The 27,190-nt window shown below is 44.3% G+C and overlaps 1 protein-coding gene and 1 long non-coding RNA gene across 8 annotated transcripts in view; one reads left to right on the forward strand and one right to left on the reverse strand.

Annotated features, from left to right (window-relative positions):
• LOC140385208 (uncharacterized) overlaps positions 1 to 24,390 on the reverse strand; it is a 348,523-nt gene extending 324,133 nt beyond the window's left edge. For all 5 annotated transcript variants that reach the window (XR_011933315.1, XR_011933316.1, XR_011933312.1 and 2 more), the window contains exon 1: positions 24,024 to 24,390. This is a non-coding gene — a long non-coding RNA (uncharacterized lncRNA). The remainder of the gene's footprint in view (positions 1 to 24,023) is intronic.
• Positions 24,391 to 24,682: 292 nt separating this feature from the next.
• Positions 24,683 to 27,190, forward strand: part of rnf19a (ring finger protein 19A, RBR E3 ubiquitin protein ligase) — an 87,853-nt gene continuing 85,345 nt past the window's right edge. For 2 of the 3 annotated variants that reach the window (XM_072467103.1, XM_072467104.1), the window contains exon 1: positions 25,357 to 25,412. In XM_072467103.1, coding sequence (XP_072323204.1) covers positions 25,372 to 25,412 — 41 coding nt within the window. In that variant the 5' untranslated portion in view covers positions 25,357 to 25,371. Of the gene's footprint in view, positions 24,767 to 25,356; positions 25,413 to 27,190 lie in introns of those variants that run through there. The other variant, XM_072467106.1, reaches the window with a different exon arrangement.

A 27,190-nucleotide genomic window follows, 5' to 3' on the forward strand; every position in this document is an offset into this window, starting at 1 on the left:
ACCTGCACAAACTCTCCTCCATTCTGACCCACTGGGAATCAACCCCTCTGACCCAGCTCCGCACCATCTCCACATTCGCCACCCAGTAATAATACATCAGGTTCGGAAGACCCAAACCCCCTGGCCACCTTCCCTCCCCATATGAATGAGGTAATCATTCCTTCAATCTCTCTAAAAAATGCCTTTGGCAGGAAAATTGGCAAGCATTGGAAAATAAACAGAAATCGCGGCAACACGTTCATTTTAACCGCCTGTACCCGACCTGCCAGTGACAGAGGGAGACCATCCCACCTTGCCAGATCAGCTTTCATCTCCCCACTAAACTAGAAATGTTGTACCTACGGAGCCCCTCCCCACTCCTGAGCAACCTGCACACCCAGATTTCTAAAGTGAGACCCTGCTTTACAGAATGGCAGCCCCCCCCCCCCCCCCCCCCCCCCCCCCCCCACCACCACTGCCCCCACCTCCGGCCGAGACTCCACAAAATACTCACTCTTGTCTAGATTTAATTTGTACCCCAAGAAAGACCCAAACACCCGAAGCAGCTTCAATATTTCCCCTATTGACACACTCTGTTCCGACACGTATATCAAGAAGTCACCTGCATATAAGGACACCCTATGCCCCATTGAGATATTTGTGATTCATTCATTCTAGTTCAGTAAATTAACATACTTGACGAGTAAATTAACAGATATGTTGTTTGAGAAAATTACTTTTTACATTACAGATGTGATGTGTTTCTGATGTTACTCTGAAGGTGCGCACAAGATAATTATGGATGAAGACTGCCTTTTAATTACACTTTCAAAGGCATTCTAAAGCCTTATCCAATTGTTTAACCTATTCCAGTCTTTTTGTCTTTATTAATCTATTTAGAAGTATTTTCACTTGTTAATCATTCTATGTGAGATCAGTCCTAAAAGTAGCATTTTCTAGCTTCTACCTGTGTCCCCATAGTACTACACCTGCAGCTTAATTTAAAGTAGTATTTCATGTTAACCTCTTATGTCCTTAACATTCTTACAGTGAGATTGCCTCTAAGGTGCTTTGTTCCCAACTGAAAAGACCAGATTTCTCCAATGTTTTACCATAACTCATACCTCTGGCAATAAAGTTTAGCCTCGTGATTCTTCTCCGCACTTTCTCTTGCCTCCTGTTTCTTAGCAACAAGAACCGGATGCAATATTTAAGGTGTGGGCTGACTAGAGCAATGTACAGTTTGACCATTACCTTCTCTGACCTTTATTGTTATGATGTGGCTACGTAATTCAACATTTCACTTCGTATTGGCTGAATGAGGCAAGTCAGCTGAATGGGTCAAGTCGGCGAAGACCCCTAAGTCTCATTCAGCTGCATTCTCAGCTATTTCGCCGCAGTTTTTGGAATACTTATGTCGTCTATCTTTTTCTTCCTATGTGCACCATTTTACAATTGTCTGTGGCAAATTTTGTCTGTGGTTGTTCTGCCCACTTTCCTATCTTGTCAAAACATTCTGCAATAGGGCAGCACGGTGGCGCAGTGGATAGCATTGCTGCCTCATGGCGCCGAGGACCCAGATTCAATCCCGGCTCTGGGTCACTGTCCGTGTGGAGTTTGCACATTCTCTCCGTGGTTGTGTGGGTTTTGCCCCCACAACCCAAAGATGTGCAGACTAGGTGAATTGGCCATGCTAAATTAATTGGAAAAAAAGAATTGGACACTCTAAATTTAAAAAAAACATTGACATTTCTGAGCTGTCTCTTCTACTGCTCCTCCAATTCAGCAAATTTGACGGCTCTGCATGGAGTTCAGTTCTATGTAAATTTAAATCCATAGTTATTTCAGCACTGAGCCTGATGTAATACAAACAGTAGCTTCTCTCCCACTCCCTTAATCTGACATAACTAATAAAAGTAATCTATTGCTTCGAAAGCTCTTTGGGACGTTCTGTTCTGTGATTGTGAAGGACGCTACATAAAAGCAGGACCTTCTCCTTCTTCCTTCTCTATCACTTCACCAACCCTCCCCCTCCGAATCTGCTTACCGCTTCTTAGTATTCAACCAGTTCCTTATCCATTCCTAGGGTTTATGCTAAATCACCACAGCTTTGAGTTTAATAATAAACTTTTGAATAGAACTTTATCAAGAGTATTTTGGAAGTCAAGGTACATGATGTTTTATGGATTACCATAGCCAATTGAGGTTGATAATCAATAACATTGAAAATATTCTTTAGGCAATATCTTTTCCATTCATGTATCTGCAAACTGCTGTTAACTAGGTAATTGTGGCGCAACGATACCCAGGTTTACTCCTAATATCAAATCTATTTCCATGTAAAGGAAGAAAAATGTGCCTGTTCTTTGTGTCTATTTTGTCAACCTTTCTGAACATGGGCACCAGATTCAATTGTTTCCAGGTGCCATAGTATCTCCTCAGCATCTAATGATTTTCTGACAATAATGGTCAGCGCTTCACAAGTTTCTTTTCAAACTGTGATTTTACTGTTTCGAGACTATTAGTTTAAGAACTTCCATCCCATTTATAAGTCATTCATTTAACTTGGTGTATCTTTGTTTGGAAAGATTAAGTTGTTCATGTCTTTCCTGATGAATACTTGGTGGAACAAAGAATTCAGAATATTTAATATTTTGTGTTCAACCTCAATATCGAATCCACTTCATTTTATGGGCTTTCACCGCTGACAGTTCTCTTGCTGTTGTAGTACTCAAATCATTTTTTACTCTAATGCTGAGACACAGTCGTTAGGTTTTTCCGATTTCTATTTGGCTCTGCTTACCTTTTCAACTTTTATGCAATGTCTTATGATTATTCCAGTTTTATCAGCATTCTCTGTTCTTGTTTCAAATTCCAGCATCTACAGTATTTTGCTCGTCTATTTAGGTTTCTGTTTGCTTTGTCATGGTTAAAGGTTTTGTGTATGTAATTAATTGTAATGAGATGAGTTTCCAACCACATATCCACATCATTACTGACATTGTCCACTTCCACTTCTGTAACATTGCCCGACTCTGCTCCTTCCCTAGTCTGTAACATTGCAAGTAGCAGATGAGGAACAAATCAGTCTCAAATAAGCACCTCCTTATTCTGCCACAGAAGAGCCACAGGGAAAAGCCTGGGAACTACAGACCGGTGAGCCTGACGTCTGTAGTGGATAAGTTGTCAAAAGGTATTCTGAGAGACCGGATCTAGTACCTTTAAGAAATGTGTGTTTAAGAAATGGGTGTTTATCAGTGATGTCAGAGTGTGGGTGGAGCTGGGCTGTCTGTCAGCTTTTTACTTTCGTTTTAGGCTGTTTGCTGCAGGGTGTGTTTTAGTTTCGTTTTCAGAGCTGGATAGCTGCAGTCACAGCCAGAAGGGGTATTAGTCTCTCTCTCTGTAATCTAAAAACTGTAAATCAATCCTTTGGTGATTGTAAAACTAATAACTGCTCTCAGTATTGACTTTAACCTGATGTGCTTCTGTTTAAAAGTTTTGTTTAAGTCTTATGGATGTTAAAAGGACAGTTTAAGGATTACTTAGTGTTGTATTCTTTGGGGGTTGGATTTGAATTAATGGTTGCTAAGATGTTCACTGTATGCTTTAAAAAAGTTAACATGAGTTCATAGAATAAACATTGTTTTGCTTTAAAAAATACTTTTCAATTTCTGCTGTACCACACCTGTAGAGTGGGCGGTGCTCCCCATACCACAATGTATTAAACGTTGTGGGTCAGGTGAACTCCATGATACACTTTAGGGTTCTCTAAACTCTGGCTCATAACAAATTGGGGCTCGAGGAGGATAAAAGTCTATCTATTGGATTGGCTTAGCGAACTTAAAGACAGTGAGGGGTGAGCATATTGTGGGTGCTTTCAGGTGTGGTATTCCAGTTTAAGTGGGGAGTGTGTTGTGGACAATGGCTCTTTCAGAGGCTCTGAAGTTTTTGGGGGTGGAGACGGTCACACGCAGTACCTTACGGACAGAGACTAAAAGCAGACTGTTAGATTTGGCAAAGATATTGCAGTTAACATTACCTGACAAAATGTGAAAAGATGAGGTAACTATGGCGGTGGCGAAGCATTGAAAGTTGCCTGAGATACAGTTTGACGCATTGGAAATGGCAAAAATTCAGTTACAAATTAAACAAATGGAACATGAGAAAGAATTAAAACAGCTTGAATACGAAAGAGAAAGAGAAGAAAAAGAAAAGGAAAGAGAAGAAAGGAGAAAAGAAAGAATAACCCTAGCAGAACAAAAGGAAAGAGAAAGGGAGATACAGATCAGGGAAAAAGATAAAGAGAGGGAATTTGAACTTCAGAAAATGGCCATGAAACATGACAGTCAGTTAAAATTGGCAGATGTAAAGGGAAACGTACAGTTGGATGATAGCGGTGAGGATAGTGAGAAAGAGCGTCAAAGTCGAAGGCATGGCGGGGATCTATTTAAATATGTCCAAGCATTGCCACGGTTTGATGAGAAGGAGGTGGAAGCCTTTTTCATTTCATTTGAGAAGGTAGCTAAACAAATGAAATGGCCACAGGACATGTAGGTATTACTGATTCAAACAAAGATGGTAGGTAGGGCTAGTGAAGTGTTTGCATCACTACCGGAGGTGAAAAAATCCGTCTTAGGTCCGTTTGAACTAGTGCCTGACGCCTACAGCCAAATGTTTAGAAATTTAAGGAAAGAATTTGGTCAAACATACATGGAATTTGAAAGGATCAAACAGAATAATTTTGATAGGTGGATCAGGTCTTTGAAAATAGATCAAATGTATGAAGCTCTCAGAGAAATTATACTTTTGGAGGAGTTTAAAAATTCAATTCCTGATGTAGTGAGAACTCATGTGGAAGAGCAGAGGGTTAAAACTGTGAGATTAGCAGCAGAAATGGCAGATGATTATGAATTAGTTCATAAATCAAAGCTTGGTTTCCAACATCAGTTTCGGCCTGTGAGGGATAGAAACTGGGGACATGAGAATTACTCAAGTGGTAAAGGTAAAGGAGATAATAAGGAGAGTGTACCTCAGATTAAAAAAGAAATCCAGGAGGGTGGAAGAGACAAGAAAAGTTTCAAATATTTTCACTGTAATAAACTCGGCCATGTAAAGTCACAGTGTTGGTGGTTGAAGAAAAGCCCTGGGAAGGCTGATGTGGTAAAACAGGATAAGACAGTGGGGTTTCTTAGAGTGGAAAAGGAAAGCCCAAGTGAAGTGAAGGAGGTGCAAAAGATTGTACAGCCTGATCAAGAGGTGATTGATAAGAAGGTGCCAGATCTCTTTAAAGAATTTACTTGTGTGGGTAAAGTTTACTCATGTGTATCAGGAGCAGCAGGTAAATAAATCAAAATTTTAAGAGATACAGGAGCTAGTCAATCTTTAATGGTAAGAGATGAGGAGTTATGTAGTTTGTGAAGAATGTTGCCAGAAAAGGTGGTAATATGTGGAATTCAGGGTGAGAGGAGTAGTGTTCCATTATATAAGGTAAGGTTGGAAAGTCCAGTGAAGTGGTAGTAGGAGTAATAGAGAAACTATCATGTCCAGAATCACAGCTGGATCACAGGTGGGGGTGATGCCTACTGTGGTTGATAAGCCAATGGAAAATCAGACAACTGAAGTGTTGAAGGACGAGTATCCTGGGATTCTTCCGGATTGTGTAGTAACAAGGCCGCAAAGTCACAGGTTAAGACAAGAGGAGAAATCAAAGAGTGAAGGTGACGTTGAAGAGCAATTATTAGAAATGATTTTTGATCAGATGGTTGAAAAATAACAAGAACAGGTGGAGGATGAGGCGGATATTTTTAGTTCAGGAAAATTGGCAGAGTTACAACAGAAAGATATAGAGATAAACCGGATGTATCAGGAAGCATACGCAGAAGAGGAATCTGAGTGTATACCAGAGTGTTATTACCGTCTTGATGAGAAAAATGGAGACCTTTACATATGCAGGCGGTTGAAAAGTGGGCAGAAGTTCATCAAGTAGTATTGCCGGTAGGGTACAGAAAGGAGGTGTTGCGAGTTGCACATGAGGTACCAGTGGGAGGTCATTTGGCAATAAGGAAAACTCAAGCTAAAATCCAAAAACATTTTTATTGGCCTGGACTACATAAAGATGTCGTTAAATTTTGTCGATCATGTCACACATGTCGAGTGATAGGGAAACCTCAAGCAGTGATAAAACCAGCACCCTTAATACCCATTCCAGCATTTGAGGAACCTTTACAAGGGTCTTAATTGATTGCGTAGGACCGCTACCTAAAACGAAAAGTGTGAATCAATATCTGTTGACTATAAAGGATGTGTCTACTAGGTTTCCAGAGGCCATTCCAGTACGTAATATTACAGCTAAAAAGATTGTGGAGGAGTTACTTAAATTCTTTACTAGATATGGACTACCCACAGAAATACAATCGGATCAAGGATCAAATTTTACCTCAAGGTTATTCAAAGAAGTTATGGATAGCTTAGGAATAAAACAATTTAAATCAACTGCATACCATCCAGAATCGCAGGGAGCATTAAAAAGGTGGCATCAGACATTAAAGACAATGTTGAGGGCTTATTGTCACGATTATCCAGAGGACTGGGATAAAGGAATTCCATTTGTACTGTTTGCAATTAGGGATGCACCTAATGAGTCAACCAAATTTAGTCCATTTGAACTAATTTTTGGTCATGAGGTAAGAGGACCACTTAAATTGATTAAGGAAAAATTGGTGAGTGAGAAATCGGAAATTACATTATTGGATTACGTGTCAAATTTTAGGGAACGATTAAATAGAGCAGGTGAATTGGCTAGACAACATTTAAAAGTTGCACAAAATGTGATGAAACGGGTAGCGGACAAGAAATCCAAAGTTCGTAGTTTTGCCAGTGGAGATAAAGTTTTAGTGTTGTTACCAGTGGTAAGTGAACCTTTAAAAGCAAGGTTTTGTGAACCTTTTCAGATTGAAAGGAAATTAAGTGAAGTGAATTATGTGGTAAAAACGGCGGATAGAAGGAAAACTCACAAAATGTGTCATGTGAATATTCTTAAAAGGTACTTTGAAAGGGAAGGAGAGAAAAAGGAAGTTTTAATGATTCTAACTCAATGTGACGAACCAAATCCAGATGACTGTGAATTTGACATACCTCAAATTAAATTGGAAAACGAGGATGTTCTTAAAAATTGGGATAAATTGTTGAGTTATCTTCCAGAGGAAAAACGGACTGACCTGAAAAATGTATTGATATCACTTGGGCAAGTTTGTGGAGATAAATTGGGAAGTACTAAAATGGCTATACATGATGTAAATGGTATAATTGAAGTGGGTTGTAGCCAATGGAGCTCACCCATAGTGATGGTACCAAAACCAGATGGTACCCAACGGTTGTGTGTGGACTATAGAAAGGTTAATGCAGTTACAAGAACGGACTCTTAACCTATCCCACGTCTGGAGGATTGCATTGAGAAAGTGGGACAATCAGCTTTTATTTACAAATTGGATTTACTTAAAGGTTACTGGCAGGTACTTTTATCCAAAAGGGCGAAGGAGATTTCAACTTTTGTGACTCCAGATGGTATATACCAATTCAAAGTTATGCCATTTGGCATGAAGAACGCCCCAGCCACATTTCAACGGTTAATTAACAAAGTTGTTTCAATCAATAAAACATTTATAAAAAAAAAAAAAAAAAACAAAGTTGTTTCAGGATTACCCAATTGTGCGGTACACATCGACGATCTGGTAATTTTCAGCCAGACATGGAAAGAACATTTAAAATATCTGATGGAGATATTCGATCGACTTCAGGAGGCGGGTTTGGTGATAAACCTAGCCAAAAGTGAATTTGGAAAAGCCCAAGTCACTTTCCATACAAATGGACAGGGTTGAATGGTCACACGGGATGTGAAGACAAGTTATTGAGGAGTTTCCAATACCCTCAACACAAAGGGAAATAATGCAATTTCTTGGCATGAGTGGATTTGATCGAACATTTGTGCAAAGATCTTGTAGCGTGATTGCTCCAATGACGGACTTGCTGAAGAAACGTCAAAAGTTTCAGTGGACAGCGGACTTTCAACAGGCATTTGACGGCCAGAAAGCTGCGATAGCCAATGCTCCTGTGTTGGAGAATTACAAGGCACTCTGTGATCAGATTGAACTAAAGTATCTGACTTTAAAGAGACATGCCGAGGCGTAGAGAAATGGATGGACCGTGCAGAGACCTTCTTGTTCAAAGAGACTATCAATCAAGAGGGATTCCAGTTGGAGGAAGAAGAACAAAAAAAAATGGACTATATTATTATACCTGTTTGCATGTGTTGTTTTTTATAAACGAAAAAGTGTATTTACTGTGTGCAGTTCTTAAAGGATAGTGAAAAGGTGAAAAATGAAACCATCTCGAAGTTGATGGTTTATGTCTTTTTCTTGGGGGGAGGTGTCATGTGAGAGTACCTTTAAGAAATGGGTGTTTAAGAAATGTGCCTTTAAGAAATGGGTGTTTATCAGTGATGTCAGAGTGTGGGTGTGTAGCCATCTGGGATGGCCACTTCCAACTACATATAAAGAAACACGCAAAGCCTGGCGGGTAAAATGGCCAAGCCAAGACTCAGGCAGGCTCAGAGCCTGAAATGCATATTCGTAAGCAAGAAGTCCAGACGGTATCAAAACTCCGTCCAATTAGCATTTTAATGGAGCCGATTGGCATTTGATGGCCCATCTTCACCAAAACAAAGGACTGGTACTCAAGCAACCGGGACAGTCCCAGACATTTCGGCGCCACTCCCTGTTCAAAGGAAATGCAAACAACGGGGTCAGTGACCGCTTGGGACACACCCAGCCATCCAGATCCCCGCCCACTTATTGGCGAAGGAATCGAACAGCGTGATCAGGGATCACCCAATTAGTAAGGCCCAAATTGAAGGAACGACCAAAAGAGCGCAACCCCCCCCCCCCGAGTATAAGAAGAAAAGTTCGCCATATGTTCGCTCTCTCTTGGTCCTGGTACCCTGGTCACGGCCATCGCCAAGTGTAGCAACACCAGAAGCAAGTACAAGTTCAACGCTCGCTAACGCTCGCTACCAGACGGATGAGCCCAGCTGAGCAGCAGTTACTCCTTCGAACCCGATAGGTCCAGAATCGAATAGTGGCCACTGTTTTCTGACCTAAGCTGGGTGCCCGAAGTTAAGTACAGGTTGTCTTAGTCGATAGGTGTAGTTAACTAGTAGTGTTTAGGTTGCATGACTAATTGTGTGTAAATAAAGTACCCTTGACCTTGAACTAACTAACTGGTGGTTGGCTCTTTGATCGATAGCTGGGTGAAACTTGTGGTGGTATCATTTGATACCTGGCGACTCTAAGCATTACGACATAGATAACCTAGAAAGAAGGGCAAATTCACTGATTGCCATATTTGGAACAGAGCCGCAGAAAAGACAAAGTAAAAGAAAGCACAATAGTTATGGGCGACACCTGATGGGACTCGCTCCAGAAATGACCGTGTCAGTCCGAGAGAACCCACAAAAGCATTTGAATTAGAATCCAAATTAGTGAAGTAAAAGAAACCACAAGCGAAACCAGTATCGATCAAACCTCCAGAATTCGGATGTGTGCAATTTGCATGCGTACTAACAAAGGGATATAAGGTAAATTCACTAGATTTTGATGCGTGAAACTTTCGGGAGTTGCATAAACCGGAAAATAGCTTGAGCCTTACCCGTGTTTGCACTGCCGTTTGATTCATAGAATTTACAGTGCAGAAGGAGGCAATTTGGCCCACCGAGTCTGCACCAGCTCTTTGAAAGAGCACCCGACCCAAGCCCACACCTCCACCCTATCCCCATAGTCCAGTAACCCCACCCAACACTAAGGGCAATTTTGGACACTAAGGGCAATTTAGCATGGCCAATCCACCTAACCTGCACATCTTTGGACTGTGGGAGGAAACCGGAGCACCCGGAGGAAACCCACGCACACGGGGAGAACGTGCAGACTCCGCACAGTGACCCAAGACGGGAATCGAACCTGGGACCCTGGAGCTGTGAAGCAATTGTGCTAACCACCATGCTACCGTGCTGCCCGTGATTCCCCTTGTTCCAAATTTCCGGAAAGAGACAGAAGTAATTGTAGGGATGGCCATGAAGGCAATGGAACGCCTTATGCATCCCCAAGAGCCCAAGGTCGCAGCGACCAATAGATCAGAACAGTGTCCTGTATGGGAAGAAGAGATTAGGAGATACCTAAAGGGGACTCTATGGTCCGAAATTTGTGCGAATGAAGAGACAGGTCCTGGCAGCATAGGACAGACTTGGTGGGGCAGCCTGACCGAGATCCATAAAAAGAGTTTGACTAAGGTTCGTAAGCCAATGGCAATCGTGTCCTGTCTGGCACAATTGTGAATCACAGAGGAGGTCGTGAGGACGCTCCACAAGCAGCTTGAGGAGAAGGAGAAAAGTAGAGAGGGAGATTTAAGTGAAAGTGAGATACTAAATGTACAGCTCCGGGAGGAGTTAGCGGCGAAGGACAAGGAAATGGATGATGTCAAGTGGGCACATCAATCCTGTCTCGCCCACCTTAGCAGCTTCCAAATTCAGTACGATAAGGCCTACCAGGACACACAACGTGCTGTAATGGTACGAGAAGAGATAGCGAATCAGGTACAACAGTTAAAGAAACAGTGCGATGATCTAAAGGCAGCCCTCCGAGCACTCCGCAGTTCCACCACGGAACAGAGGCAGAGTTCGGTGGATCATGCCAAATGCAGGCAGCAAATTGCAAAGTTGCAATCCCTGCTATCAGTTCAAAATGGGTTTAGAGACACCTTTAGCCCACAGCTAGACCAGGAAGACAGCCCCGATTGGCAGGAACTCAGTGAAACGGCCCAACGGTACATAAGCGAGACCGAGAATCAAAATAGAGCCCCCCCAGGCCCCAAAAAGAAAAGCACCCGCACCACCGACTGCACAAACAGCACCCAACCCAATGAACCCCATTACCACACAGCGCAGGGTTACCACGGAAGGCCAACCCGATTTTGTGTACACCACGCCATTAACGATCACCCAGTTATGAGGTGCCCGTGAGAAGATAGATACTTTCCACCCCACATCGGAAACTTTTTCGAGTCAGTGAAACAACAAACTCTCATGTACGGTTTAGACGAGCCGGAACAGGTAAAGCTCATAGTTATGTGCTTAGACCCCTCAGTTAGTTCAGCCCTTCCCGACCCACAAAATGTAGGAGGCGGTAGCCTCCAAGAAATGAAAACGGCCATTTTAGACGCCATAGGATATAACAGAGGAGATCCGGTAGGCGGACTCAAACGGTGCAGGCAGAAAAAGGGAGAGCATCCAACAGCGTTTGATGGACGCCTTTGGATCCATTTTACTGCTGTATTTGGTGAGTTAGCCCACGCCCATTTATCAGCAGACAATACGGCCAAATGGACCCGTACGTTAGTATCCCATGCCACAGAGGCAGGACAGAAGGCATCTGCCAGTTACGACCCCTCAGACCCAGCACACAATGAAGTGTGGGTTCTGAATCGCTTGTCCAGAGCTTGGGAATAGTCTGTACAGAAAAAGACAGAGCATGAGAGAGTAGACGCCACAATAAATCCAGTAAGGGCACACTAAGACCCCGCATGGGTAAATGAAGGCAGAGGTACAGCACCGCACCCCAAGACTCAAGAATGTTATAATTGAGGACAGAAAGGACATTACGCCTGAGAATGCAATGCCCCCCCCGAAGCAGCGAAGGAATCAGCACCCAAACGCCCCCCCCAGAAACAATACCAGACCCATCCACAGCGTTAGCGCCCGACCAGATAATTCGGCCATGAATGGCGCCGACTGACGGTTTTCGGGCTCCCCAACTTGGGTCTGCGATACCCTTTGGGATAAGTCCGGAAGACCGGTCATTGCAGGCAGTCCGGGGACACCCCGTAGAGTTCCTTTGGGACACAGGAGGGTCCTGAACCACGTTAAACTCCTCCATCATGTACCAGAAAGAGATGTGGCCCACTACGGACACCATTACCCTTAGTGGCTTTACAGGTCACATCCAGCAGGGACTCATCACAGCCCCTGTGGACGTACAGCTCAGTAATATCAGGACAAAACATTTGGTTGTTTTAGTAGACTTGCCCCAGGCAGCAGAACACATCCTAGGCATCGATTTCATGAGTGCTCACAACCTTTCATTCGACCCAGTCAACCGATGTATATGGAAAATGGCTAGAGCAGCGCGAGCCCCCGCCACGCTCACAGTAGGAGATTATGCCCATAGAATCAGCTCAGTAGGAGAGTACTGGTTTGATCCACAAACCATTACCACAAAGTGGTTAGAGAGGTCTTGAAAAGACATAAGGCAGCATTTGCCCGGCACAAGCACGACTGCGGCAAAATCTCAGGAATAGTAAACATTACAGGTCCCGATCCCAAGCCCCAGAAACAGTACGGCTTCCCCCAGCAAGCCGAGGGAGAGATAGCCAAGGTAATTCAAAGTTTATTGAATCAAGGCGTGATTCGACCCATCGCATCGATGAATAATGCCCCGATTTGGCCAGTAAGAAAACCCGATGGATCATGGCGACTGACCATCGACTACAGAGAATTGAACAAAGTGACTCCCCTAGCAGCCCCCACCATTGCCACGGGTCCCGAGACCATGTTGAGACAGGGACCCCAGTCGAAGTTTTTTACGGTGTTAGATGTCAGTAATGGCTTTTGGTCCACACCACTGGACAAAGCATGCCAGTATAAATTTGCGTTCACTTTCCAGGGACAGCAGCACACGTGGATGTGCCTTCCACAAGGCTTCCACAACTCCCCCTCCATTTTTCACAGACAATTGACAAATGGATTATCTAAATTTTCCCACCCTGAATGCCTTGTTCAGTATGTGGACGACTTGCTCCTACAGACTGACACCAAGGAAGAGCACATTTTGCTTTTTTCTGAATTATTAGAACTGCTCACAATGATTGGATGCAAAATTAACCCCAAGAAAGCCCAAATCCTTCAGGAAAAAGTCACATATTTAGGTACGGTCATCACGCATGGGAAACGTGAAATAGAATTCAAACGCATTGATTCCATTGTAAATTTGTCCTTGCCCCAAAATGTTACAGCACTCCGGTCATTTTTAGGACTGGTTGGATATTGTAGGAACCACATAGACGGATTCGCCACAAAAGCAGCCCCACTTTCCGAGCTAATAAAGAAACAGGCCCCATGGAAATGGCTTCCATAGCACACGGACGCCGTGGATGCATTGAAACGCGCCCTGAGCACAGCCCCGTTTTGCAAGCCCCAGATCCAGACTTCCCATACGCGATAGAGGTAGCGACCACAGACCAAACCCTTTCGGCCGTACTCCTGCAGGAAAGGCACGATCATCCAGGACCCGTAGTCTATGCCTCACGAGTCTTAGATCCGGTGGGACAAAGATTTTCAGCCTGCGAGAGGCACGTGTTAGCAGTTTTCTGGGCGTACTTCTCGTACATAACCGGACTCAACCCAGTAACCATTTTGACCGAGCACACCCCGACCCAGCTTTTATTGGACGGCAGACTAAAAGACGGCACAGTAAGCCGAGCAGCGCGATGGACCCTACTCCTACAGGGACGCAACATCATCTAAAAACGCACACGTTTTTGGCCGATAATTTGCACTATGCAGGGACCCCACATGAGTGCGAGATCATAGCCCCCAAGCACAGCACAGGCCCCTTTGTTCCCAAGTCGGTACCAAGAAAGACAGGTATCGGACCCCAGCCCACAGACAAAGAACTGCGAATTTACGTAGATGGCTCCTCCACAGTCCTTGAGGGAAAAGGGATAACAGGCTGTGGCATTTATGTAGAGGACGCGCAGGGACGCGCTTTAGAAGAGATAGCTTTAAAATTGCCTGGACACTTAGGATCGCAGGCAGCTGAGTTAGCAGCCATTGATTACATTGTCCAGCACCCCGATTCATTCCCGACCCCTGCAGACATATATTCGGACAGTTTGTACATCTGCAACAGCAGAACAGAATTCCTACCCCTGTGGGAATCGAGAGGATTTACTTCCGCCGACGGAAAACCTCTACCCTCAGCCCCATTGCTCAAACATATACTTCAGACAGCTAAAGGCAGGAAATATGGCATCATTAAAGTAAGAAGTCACCATCATTCCTCCCCATCCAGCTCCCTACGAAAAGTTTAGAAATTCGTTGACGGTCCATGAGGGAATCGTTTTAAAAGATGGAATTGATGTAGTCCCCACCCAGGACAGGAATGAGATAATTTGTAAGTTCCATGACAGACATAGACACCAAGGGATTGAATCCACCCTTGCCCACCTCAGACCCCTCTGCTGGTCGCCCGATTTGAAAACCGACATATCCCATTATGTCAAAAACTGTTTAATTTGTGCTCAAAACAACCCCGATAGGTACGCGAAAAAAGCCCAGCTACGGTACACCTGCCCTGTAAATGGCCCGTGGACAAACCTTCAATTGGATTATATTGGTCCCCTACCCCCCTGCAGAAATGGATACAAGTATGTGTTAGTGGTGATAGACACATTTACGAAATGGGTCGAAGCGTTCCCCTCGAGAACAAATACAGCCAAGTCCACGGCGAAGATCTTAACAGAGCAAATTTTTACGAGATGGGGACTCTCCCGTAGTATTGAGTCGGACCAAGGTTCGCACATTACGGGAAGGGTCATGAAAAATGTGATGACGATATTTGGGACTGAACAAAAGTTCCACATTGCCTATCACCTGCAGTCCAGCGGCATTGTGGAGCGCATGAATCGGACACTAAAAGCCACTCTTAGAAAAATGGTGCAGCAGCACAACACAACATGGGACACAGTGCTCCCATTCGCACTGATGTTTATTAGGAACACAATGTTGAGCTCAACAGGATATACCCCCCAAACGGGGCTGATTTAGCACAGTGAGCTAAACAGCTGGCTTGTCATGCAGAACAAGGTCAGCAGCGCGGGTTCAATTCCCGTACCGGCCTCCCCGAACAGGCGCCAGAATGTGGTGACTAGGGGCTTTTCACAGTAACGTCATTGAAGCCTACTCGTGACAATAAGCGATTATTATTATTATTATACCCTCATGACCGGACAACCCATGAAGGGTACTGAATAGTTATTCGGACTTGATTTGGCCAGCCCCGCAGTCACCACCCTGACCCATGAGAAAGCAGTCCAGCACATGGTAGAGAATATTAAAGCAGCACAGCTCGCTGCAGCTGTTCGACTAGGCGCTAAACGAAAGCAGAGGAAGGCCTGCTTTGACAAAACAGTACATCCGACAGAGGATACAGTTGGACAGCAAGTAATGATCACCTTATACAACCCCAGCTCATTCCTCTCCCCTAAATTTGCAGGACCCTATTCAATCTCGGACAAAGTATGCCCCTCCGTTTATAAAATCACGTATCCAAACGGAAGATCTAGATGGTTCCATGTAAACCAACTTAAGGTTTATGGAACACAGTACAGCCACTCGCGCCACCTCTCATTGGCGATGGCAGACAATGAGGACCCGCCCACTGACAACCTAAGTTCCCCCTCCCCCAGCAACAGCAGCACGTCCACAGACATGACCTTGACCACGCTCCCAGAATCAAATTTCACCCTGGTGCTTGATTCGGCTGCTGGCGACAGCGACAGCACAACCGAAGCCCCTGAGAGACCCGAACAAAGCTCCCACGAACTACACGCTCAGAGACCCCGACCACAATATGTTCAGCCCCTTTGAGACGATTTATTTGCCCACACCGGAACCTGACCCGCCACCCGACAATAGCGACAACCCCCTTGCAACCTCCCTATGGAACATGAAACACTGGCCGTGATAATTCCTGTCGCCTGACAAGGAATGATGAAATTGTAGCCACCTGGGTTGGCCACTTCCCGACTTAAAATGGAGATCCGCAAAGAATGCAGGGAAATTCAGTCAAGCCAAGAAAAACTAGCAGGTGCAAAGTTTCCTGTGAATTAGAACTTGCAGAAACCCAGACAGCACTGAAACTAGCAACCATCCGCATATTAATGAGCGATCCCCGGGAACAATTGAAACATTTAAGGTGAATAGGGCCAAGACAAAGGAAGGCCAACGGACACTCAGGAACCCCCCACCGATCAGGGAACGGCTCCAGTATTGGAGAAATCGATCCAAGTGATCGGAACGTAGTCCAATCACTTGGAACCAGATACGGGATCCGCCCCAAACGGCGCGAAGCCCCTGGGTACTATAGAGTCCCCAAGTTCAATTTGTCTTTCTTGGCAGGGTCACTCAGCAGCTCGAAACAACCCTTGACAGTGACCTGCCTAGCTGCCGCATCAACCAAGTAAGTCTCCAGTCAATGCACGCTACGAGATAGGCGCTCCTAGCTACCAGTTCATACCAGCTTTTAAATCCTGCGGACTCAGAATCGAACGAAAGGCCATTTGTTCCCCATACCTGGTGGGCCAGTTCCAAAGCTAAGTATAGGCCTTTTAGTGTTAGAGATAATCTAGTAAGTAGAGTTTTATGCATGAGTAGTGATTGACTGTGTGTAATAAATGTGTTTTGATTTGAAACTTACTAACTGGTGTATTTTTTTTGAGTTATTAATCAGCACTTGAACCTCGTGGCGGTATCATAAAGATACCTGGCGACTCTAGAGCAAAGGTTATAGAAACAGAGCAAATTAAGTAGACACAACGAGCAACAAATTAAGAGCCAACCAAAGTTAGCAACAAAATGGACCCCACATCGGCACACGCCGCGTTAGCACGCAAACTCCATGAACGGGTTTGGCACCCGGGTGATGGTGACAATTCCGAGTCTGACTCCCACCATGGTAACCCCTTTGAAAATCTTTTTGGAATGGAACCTTGAGTTGTCCAGATGATGAGAGTCAGGAACCTATTGAGATTTACGGTGTCCTGTACTCTGATGGAACCTGCCCGCTTTTATGTTCAGTTTGTGTTTAAATGTTGTTCGTTCTCTCTTGTACGATTTTGTGCATCGTCCTCACGGACGCTTTCTTGATGCAGTCATAACTACTCTTCTGATGCCACATGGCAGTTAGAGAAACGTTTGTTGGAGCCACATATTTACAAATTCTTACCACTCTTGGAAGGTCACTCAGGCAGTGAAGTAACGGCACTTATTCCCGCCCTGCCTGGGGACCCCCTATACCTTTGGTCAGCCAAGCTCGGGTAGTGGAGCAACGGCACTGATCACCTCCCTACCCGGGGATCCCACCCATTCTTGCCCTGCCGCGGATCATACGCACCACCCCATTCGGATAATTGTTTTCAAAACACATTTGCTGTTCTTTTCTAGTCCTGTGGTTTAAAAAATGCTTTTTGCCACAACGTTTGCCCTTCCCGGCAACCCTTCGGTTGCTATCCCCCACATACTATTTACATGTCAGAAACACTTGGTTAGAAAAACAAGTTTGAGAGGACGGAGAAATTGTCCGCCCACTCAGCCAAACAGACACAGGCTGCGACAATGCTCGCCTGTGACAGAATTTTTTTTGGATGTCTTGTCTCCGCAAATGGTTGGTTAAAAAAAAAATGAGTGAGTCACATATGGTGACGATTCTAATGGGACATTAACGTTAAGGAGAAACAGACAGACATATGAGATGTTAAACAACACGATTATAACGATTGTTCCCTTAGAAAGATATGAAGATACTCGAAGGCGAAGGAAAACCTGAACAAAATGAAGACGACCCTGATGATCGGCATCATGATCGTCACTGGAACAGTAGTTGCGCGCGTTACCCACTTCTACCCCCCTCACCGCACAGCCCCCGAACACGACTACCCAACACAACACCCCAGCCCGGACACTACACCACACATAGACCCAGCCACCGATACCCCCACATGGTGTGAGAATCTCGTTATGTGGTAGTCCGTCATACACAATGGAAGCCTTACTGGTGATAGCCATATTGTGCAGTATCATCCAGACAATCAGATTGCGAGAATGGAGGAGTGCCTCCCGCCCTCCAATATACACATTTAGAGCCCTTTTCCTCGGACTCCAGCAAACCCGCACACTCGTTCTGATCCTTTCTCTTTAATAAAATCCGCAGTTGTTGTTTTTGTTAATAAAGTAACTTCTCTGTATGTGAATGTTAGTGATAGGAAGAAATGTGATGCTGCTATCGGATTTTTTTTGTATTGTAAGATAAGTTCTTTGATTGATAAATAGTAGCATGAGTGTAGTCTAGTTAGAGACAGTTAGCGGTTCCCCTTTTTATTGAATGTTTAATGGCCCCTTAGGAATTCCAAGATATGTGTTATTTAGGGAAAATTTGACCCATAGGAGAATACAGTAGAACCTGTCCTTGGTTAAGGGTACCCAGCATTTCAGAGAACAAAGAAGACCCAGTATTGTGATCCTTCACCCTTCTCGTTGAGGATCAAGAGGATGGAGTGTAGCCATCTGGAATGGCCACTTCCAACTAGGTACAGAGAAACTCGCAAAGCCTGGCGGGTAAAATGGATAAGCCAAGACAGAGCCTGAAATGCATATTCGTAAGCAAGAAGTCCAGACGGCATCGAAACGCCGTCCAATTAGCATTTTAATGGGGCCGATAAGCATTTGATGGCCCATCTTCACCAAAACAAAGGACTGGTACTCAAGCAACTGGGACAGTCCCAAACATTTTGGCGCCACTCCCTGTTCAAGGGAAACGCAAACAATGACCGCTTGGGACACGCCAAGCCATCCAGATCCCCGTCCACTTATTGGCTAAGGAATCGAACAGAGTGATCAGGGATCACCCAATTAGTAAGGCCCAAATCGAAGGACCGCCCAAAAGAGCGCAACCCCCCCCCCCCCGAGTATAAGAAGAAGAGTTCGCCATGTGTTCGCTCTCTCTTGGTCCTGGTACCCTGGTCACGGCCATCGCCAAGTGTAGCAACACCAGAAGCAAGTACAAGTTCAATGCTCGCTACCAGACAGATGAGCCCAGCTGAGCAGCAGTTACTCCTTCGAACCCGATAGATCCAGAATCGAACAGCGGCCACTGTTTTTTGACCTAAGCCGGGTGCCCGAAGTTAACTACAGGTTGTCTTAGTCAATAGGTGTAGTTAACTAGTAGTGTTTATGTTGCATGACTAATTGTGTGTAAATAAAGTACCCTTGACCTTGAACTAACTAACTGGTGTTTGGCTCTTTGATCGATAGTCGGTTGAAACTTGTGGTGGTATCATTTGATACCTGGCGACTCTAAGCATTAGGACATAGAAAACCCAGAAAGGGCAAATTCACTGATTGCCATAATTGGAACAGAGCCACAGAAAAGACAAAGTAAAAGAAAGCACAACAGGTGGAGCTGGGCTGTCTGTCAGCTTTTTACTTTCGTTTTAGGCTGTTTGCTGCAGGGTGTGTTTTAGTTTCGTTTTCAGAGCTGGATAGCTGCAGTCACAGCCAGAAGGGGTATTAGTCTCTCTCTCTGTAATCTAAAAACTGTAAATCGATCCTTTGGTGATTTAAAACTAATAACTGCTCTCAGTAGTGACTCTAACCTGATGTGCTTCCGTTTAAAGGTTTTGTCTAAGTCTTGTTAAAAGGACAGCTTAAGGATTACTTAGTGTTGTATTCTTTCGGGGTTGTATTCGAATTAACGGTTGCTAAGATGTTCACTGTATGTTTTAAAAAGGTTATCTTGAGGTCATAGAATAAACATTGCTTTGCTTTAAAAAATACTTTTCGGTTTCTGCTGAACCACACCTGTAGAGTGGGCCGTGTGCTCCCCATACCACAATCTATTAAAAGTTGTGGGTCAGGTGAACTCCATGATACATGATTCTCTAAACACTGGCCCATAACAAGGCTTTTAGAGAGGCAAGGACTGATTAGGGACAGTCAGGATGGCTTTGTGAGTGGAAAATCATGTATCATGAATTTGATTGAGTTTTTTGAAGGGTAAACCAAGAAGGTAGATGAGGGCAATGCAGTCGATGTTGGTTACATGGACTTTAGCAAGGCCTTTGGCAAGGTACCTCATGGTAGGTTATTGCATAAGGTTAAATCTCAAGGGGTGCAGGGTGAGGTAGCCAATTGGATACAAAATTGGCTTGACGGCAGAAGGCCAAGGGTGGTTGTAGAGGGTCGTTTTTCAAACTGGAGGTCTGTGACTAGCGGTGTGCCTCAGAGATAAGTGCTGGATCCACTGTTATTTATTACTTATATTAATGATTTGGATGAGAATTTAGGAGGTTAGTAAGTTTGCAGTTGACACCAAGATTGGTGGCACAGTGGACAGTGAAGAGGATTATCTAGGATTGCAATGGGATTTTGATCAATTGGGCTCTTGGGCCGATGAATGGCAGATGAAGTTTAATTTAGGTTAATGTGTGGTGATGAATTTTGGTATATCGAATCAGGGCAGGACCTACTCAAGTTAATGGTAGGGTGTTGGGGAGAGTTATAGAACAAAGAAATCTGGTACAGGTTCATAACAAATGCACGTTGGCACAGTGGTTAGCACTGTTGCATCACAGTGCCAGGGTTCCAGGTTTGATTCCCGGCTTGGGTCACTCTGTGTGGAGTCTGCACGTTCTCCCAGTCCGCGTGGGTTTCCTCCGGGTGCTCGTGTTTCCTCCCACAAGTCCCGAAAGATATGCTTTAAGGTTAATTGGACATTCTGAATTCTCCCTCTGTGTACCTGAACGGTCGTCCCGACTAGGGGCTTTTCACAATAACTTAATTGCAGTGTTAATGTAAGCCTACTTGTGTCAATAAAGATTAAACAAACTGTTAAACAATCTCACATTTTCCACATTGAGTTCCATTTGCCAATTTTCTGCCCACTCACTTAACCGGTCAATATTTCTCAGTAAGATATTTATTCTCTCCTTAAACCAGCCTTCCCTCCCACCTTTGCATCATCTGCAAATTCAGCCACAGTACACTTTGTTCCTTCCTCCAAATCATTAATATATATTGTCAAGAGTTGCGGTCCCAACACTGATGCCTGTGGCATACCACTGGCTCCTGTCCTCCAATTGGAGAAAGATCGCTTTTTGCTGCTTCCTGTTAGCCAATCCTCTATCTATGCCAGATTACCTCCAACACCGTGAGCTCCTATCTTGCAAAGTAGCTTTTTGTGTGGCACCTTATCAAATGCCTTTTGAAAATCCAAATATACATTGACTGGTTCTCCTCGATCTACTCTGGCTGACTCTAGTAAATTTGTCAGACATGATTTGCCCTTCATGAAACCATGTTGATTCTGCTTGATCAGATTAAGACTTTCCAAATGCACTGCTATTCTCTCCTTAATAATCAATCCTCATCTTTTTCCGATAACTGAAATTAGACTAACTGCCTGAAGTTTGTTGAATTTTACCTCACCTTTTTGAACGAGGGTGCAACATTGGCAGTTTTCCAATCCTTTGGCACAGTTCCAAAAGCCAAGGATTTCTGGAAAATGACTACCAATGCATCTACAATTTCTGTAGCTACTTCCTTTAAGATCCTGAGGTGCAAACCATCAGGCTGAGGGGACCTGTGAGCCTTTCATAAATCAAGAAGTAATCATTTTTTTAAATTTAGAGTATCCAATTAATTTTTTCCAATTAAGGGACAATTTAGCGTGGCCATTCCATCCACCCTGCACATCTTTGTATTGTGGGGGTGAGACCCACGCACACACGGGGAAAATGTGAAAACTCCAGTCAGGGACCTCGGCGCCATGAGGTAGCAGTGCTAACCACTGCGCCACCGTGCTGCCCGTCAAGAAGTAATCATGCAAAGATCTTCCATCTTTGACTCTAAACAATTTCCGTTTTTCCAGTTGACATTTGTTTGACTGAAGCTGTCCATTGAAATAACTTTCTGCTCTCCCATATCCTTCCTATCTCTTCGTTATCAAATTTTCTGCCTTCTTATACTGTCCTGGTGTTCCATATTCCATATTCCCATCGAAAGCTTTGATTTATTTTTAGCATCGGTGATCTCTACCCAGATTAGTTTTTATTTAGCCTTGGAAAAGGAGAGTTTGCCAAAATAATTGCGATAAACAAGTGGTTGGCAGGGGGCATAATTAGAACAATGCCCGGAAATCACCGGGAATTCTTCTAGAATAAATTGGACTGGTAGAGGAGAGATGGAGTGTACTGAAAAAACAACAACCTGTACTTATGTGGCAGCTTTAATTAATTAAAATGCCTAAGGGGCTTCATAGAAGCATTATTAAAAAATTACATCAAGCCACATAAGATACTAGGTCCAATGACCAAAAACATGGTCCAAGAGGTAGTTTTTAAGGAATAACTTAAAGGAGGGTGAGGTAGAAAGACAGACAGATTTAGGGAGTGAATTCTCAAGCTTAGGGCCTTGGCAACTGAAAGCACAGCTGCCACTCGTGTAGCAATTAAAATCAAGGATGCTGAAAAGGAATGCCGATATCTCAAAATGTTGTAGGTCGGAGGAGATTACAGGGAGAGGGAGGGTGGTCCAGGATACGGAAGGATTTGAAAACAAGGATGTCAACCGAGTAACAACAATAATAATCGCTTATTGTCACAAGTAGGCTCCAATGAAGTTACTGTGAAAAGCCCCTAGTCGCCACATTCCGGCGCCGGTTCAGGGAGGCCAGTACGGGAATTGAACCCGCGCTGCTGGCCTTGTTCCGCATTACAAGCCAGCTGTTTAGCCCACTGTGCTAAACCAGCCCCGAATAAATAAACCAAGTAGGGACAAAGAGATTTGCAAGGAACATTTTGACAGCAGTAGAAATTCATCTGAACTAGATGAGCGGCAGGGCGGAGGGATGTGGAGAAGTTGCAGGTGGAAGCAGGATCTCAGATCTGACAGAAAAGAGGGGAGAAGTCAAGAGGTAGGTGAGGCCTGAGATACCCAGTTAGAAACAAGAATCAGAAACCAGGATTAGGCAAACAATGGGTAATGTAATTACTAATATTTCCACTACATTGTAATTCCCTATTGCCACAACAAGCTTCAGCTCCAGGATCATTCATGTGGATACATCATAATAGAATAGTTTCCTCTCTCATTCAATTGTGAACATCTCACAGCAAACATACTTCCGGGTCTTCTTAGTTTACTGACTTAAGTTTCAACTCTCTGTCATTACATTCCTCCCACTTTTGGTTTTTTAAACCTCAGGTACTGCTTTTAGTTTTGCTCAAACGTTTTGGTTTACTTTTTATTTCCCTTGGGTATTATTTTGTTTTGCTTATTTTGGGAGCTACCCTTGCCATCTGCTCTAGAGGCATTCTTTATCATCCTAGTTCTTCCCCACTGCACCATTAGCCTACTTGCTTTCCTTTCAAAGCCACTTCTGTGTGAATTCTTTTTAACAACAACTTGCATTCAGATCACGCCTTTTACATAATGAAAGAAGATCCAGTGCCGACAGTGACTGTCAGAGCCTGTTCTTCCTGCTCACCCATTACCTTATTTAAACTTCACACTGTTTAGAGACTTTGGAGAATTTAGCTCTCAGTGGCAAAATATTTTCCCATTAGCTTACCTACTGGCCAATTTGGTTCGCTCCTAATCTTGTCTAGGTTCCTTTGTGGAAGCCTTCTCATTAGAGAGATTAAAGGCAAGGTGTGGTCTTTGGATGTCAAAGTCCAGGTCACTTGCCTCAGCGGTGTCCATTTCCTATTTGCAATTTGTTGCCAGTTATGAAAAGCAATCCAACGACAATTTATACCTATAAAGCACCTAACGTCATGAAACATCTTAAGATGCTTCACAGGAGCATTGTAAAATAAAAGTATGACACCCAGCCACATAAAGAAATATTAGATCAGATGACCAAAAGTTTTGCCAAAGGGGTATCTTAAAGAGGAAAGAGGGGAAAAGAGGTGTACGGGGAATCCAAGTCAAGGGGCTCAGGCAACGCAGCCACCAATGGTAGAATGATTAAAATCCAGTATAGAAAATGTCTTAAGTTTATCCAGCCCACCATGTACTTATGAGCCCCCCTCACCCCCAATATTGACCATCATAACTCAAGAATTTCTAAAGCGATGTTTTACACTTGAAAAAGGTAATGAATTACCGGTATCGGACTTCGGGATGTCCCGATGACCCCCAAAAGGCGCTACATAAATGTAATTCCCACTTATTTTGCAAATGTCAGCCGTCTGAATTCTTTTTCTTAAAAAACAAAGCAGCAACTGCCGGGAGTTGCAAGCACGTAAAGGGGGCAAAAGAGACCGCTGCGACTCCTGTCGTAATTTAAACAGCGTGACGAGTATTCTTCGGACGCGGGTCGGGCTTAATAGGAATCACTTGGGCTCCATTTTCAAACAAAATAAATTTGTGATCCATGCCGCGGCCAGGTTTGGCCCTGCCCTGTTGACAGCCTCAGATTCTTTACGCGTGAGTAAACCCAGATCAGCGCTCGAGCGCTCTATTCCGTTGGAGAGGGAGGGGGGGGGAGGGTAGCGCCGCGCGGTTGAGCCTTCAACGCGCGCGCACAGCACGGCTCGAGCAGGGCTGGGTTGGGCCAGACGGCCGCCTCCGCTCATTCCGAGAAAGGGCGTTGGCGCTTCGTCGCGGAACGCTGTGCTGGCCGAGCTCGCGCGTGAGTCACGTTCGCCCAGGCGCTGAGAGCCGTGGCGCGCATGCGTCGGGGGGGGGGGCGTGGCCCGCAGAGCACCGAGGGAGTTGGTTTTTTTTTTTGCGGGCGGGACTTTCGCCGGGGGGGGAGGAATTGGGTAAGAGCGGGGAGGGGAGGGAATTCAGGGAAGTGGCGAGGCAGCGGGAGCAGATCTCCTGGAGTGTCGGAGGCGACAGTTGGTGAGTGTGTGGGGGAAGAGGGAGTTAAATATAGATTGTGAGGGGAGGGAAAGGGTCGGTGCGAGCTCCGTGCCCGGGTATCTTTTCACCCGATCTCTCCTCGGCCCGCGGGGTGGGCGCTCGGGGAGGCGGGGGGGAAGGTTGGGTGTGTGGCTTGGTGTCCGGCTGATTACAGTCCGGGTCCCCGGCAACAGCCTGCACCCCCTCCCCCCGGGTGCGAACACTCCCTTCCCCCCCGACCCTCCTTCTCCACTCTAGACTGGGTCTGCTGCCTTGAAATCTTTCCCATCTTGTGCTGCCTCTTGTAACGCTGTTAACAATAGGTAAAGTAAAAACAGATGTTGGAAGGGATCAATCATGGGATATTGCTGGGACTATGCTTCCCATTTAATTGAACTCCTTTTGGGGGCAAGGTGCTTACCCTCCAAATGTTTGCAGGATCCCCAACCCCCCCCCCCCCCCCCGTCTTCAGGAAAGTCTTGGTAGCCAAATTAGAAACTACACGGGCGAAGTTCACGCATTGTTTACATTTTCCGCCAATGCACTCTGGCAAACCGTGAATGTCCTTTTAAATCACATGGTTTAATTTTTGGGATTTGAGTTCAATGTGTCGTGGGAGTGAGATTTTTTTTTGGTGTGAAATCAGGTACAGTGTATTATGCTCTTGGTTACGATTCTCACGTTCTCAAAGTTTAGAGGGGGAAACTGCACTTGACCTAAACATAAAGGCAGAAAGTGTGTGGTTACTCGTCTAAGTTTGCAATTTACTTCATTTAAGTAAATATGCACAATTTGCTGAATGTTCCAAAAAAAAGTAATACTTTTATGTGTTGTATGTATGGAGACACAATTAAACTTAAATGATCATTCATTTGATCAAATGATCATCTATAGGGGCAGCATGGTAGCATTGTGGATAGCACAATTGCTTCACAGCTCCAGGGTCCCAGGTTCGATTCCGGCTTGGGTCACTGTCTGTGCGGAGTCTGCACATCCTCCCTGTGTGTGCGTGGGTTTCCTCCCGGGTGCTCCGGTTTCTTCCCACAGTCCAAAGATGTGCAGGTTAGGTGGATTGGCCATGATAAATTGCCCTTAGTGTCCAAAATTGCCCTTAGTGTTGGGTGGGGTTACTGGGTTATGGGGATAGGGTGGAGGTGTTGACCTTGGGTAGGGTGCTCTTTCCAAGAGCCGGTGCAGACTCGATGGGCCAAATGGCCTCCTTCTGCACTGTAAATTCTATGATAATCTATGATTCACCCTAGTGCGATAATAGTTTAAATCTATCAGTAAATGTACAGTTCTAAATATCGTTTCTTGCACCTTTTCACGCTGTATAAAGTAACATATTACGGGATGTATTTTAATTACCGTGTATCTGTGCAAAGACTCAAACAGCCTCTGACTGCTGCTGATGTGATTTTATTTTGAATGACTGAAGAGAACTGACAGACTAAGTAACTCATTTTAAATCTTTATGTAAAGAAATAACTATTTTTACTTTCAAAGCTTATTTATTTGGCTGAGTTTCATACCAGTCATTCCACTTCCAAGTAATTTGGTGCAATGCAAATGTTGTCAGTGATATGCATTTCATGTTGTATACTGCATTTCTGGCAATGGTTCAGTGCCAAAGAGGATGTGGCATTGACGTTAAAAGCAAGTGCATGCACGTCTAAAGGCTTTGGCAATGGTTATGAAGTATTACAAACATTTTGTGGGGGAGATCTGTGTTCGATCAAAAGAGGGAGGAAGACTTTTTCTAATAGCTAAGACTTTTTCTAATGGCTAATCCAGATGTCTTGAATGGATAAGTCAAACTTCCTATCCTACTTCTCCAAGCAGTTTTCTTTTTAAAGATGGCTGTGTTTTATGCAAAATATGGACTCAACAAGTTTTTTAAAAATTGGGTAGTATTTTCTAGATGGGTACAATTTTTTTGCTTTTATCTTCTCCATTAGAGTTGAATTTTTCTGGCAACAGTCACAAAACATTTATTTTTGCTAGTTTTTAGATATGCAAAAAAGACATCACACAGCAAAGTCAAACATAGTATCCTTTGATGCAAAATATTGTAAAAAGGAAAAATTAGCTCAGTGCAATCAATATTATGTCAGCTCTTATGGTGAGATGGTGTCACGTTTGGACATATTGCATTGAATGTCTTGTATGGACATTGCTAGACTCTTTACTTCCCCTTTTCAGATGCCTAAAGATAGTTGAGAAAAAAAACCTTGTGGTATGATTTTTGAAAACATTGAATGAGTAAAACTTCAGTGAGTAAAGTTTGTCATTTGGCTGGTACTCACCATTTAATCCTCGGAGGTCTCCAGATTTTGTCATCAGTCTTACTCCGAGTCTCTGCTAATCTTTATGGACAGTAGAGGTACTAAAATTGGGTGTATTTGACTGTAGTGATGGGAGGTA

Source organism: Scyliorhinus torazame, chromosome 11 (genome assembly GCF_047496885.1).
Source record: "Scyliorhinus torazame isolate Kashiwa2021f chromosome 11, sScyTor2.1, whole genome shotgun sequence".
NCBI classification, from domain to species: domain Eukaryota; kingdom Metazoa; phylum Chordata; class Chondrichthyes; order Carcharhiniformes; family Scyliorhinidae; genus Scyliorhinus; species Scyliorhinus torazame.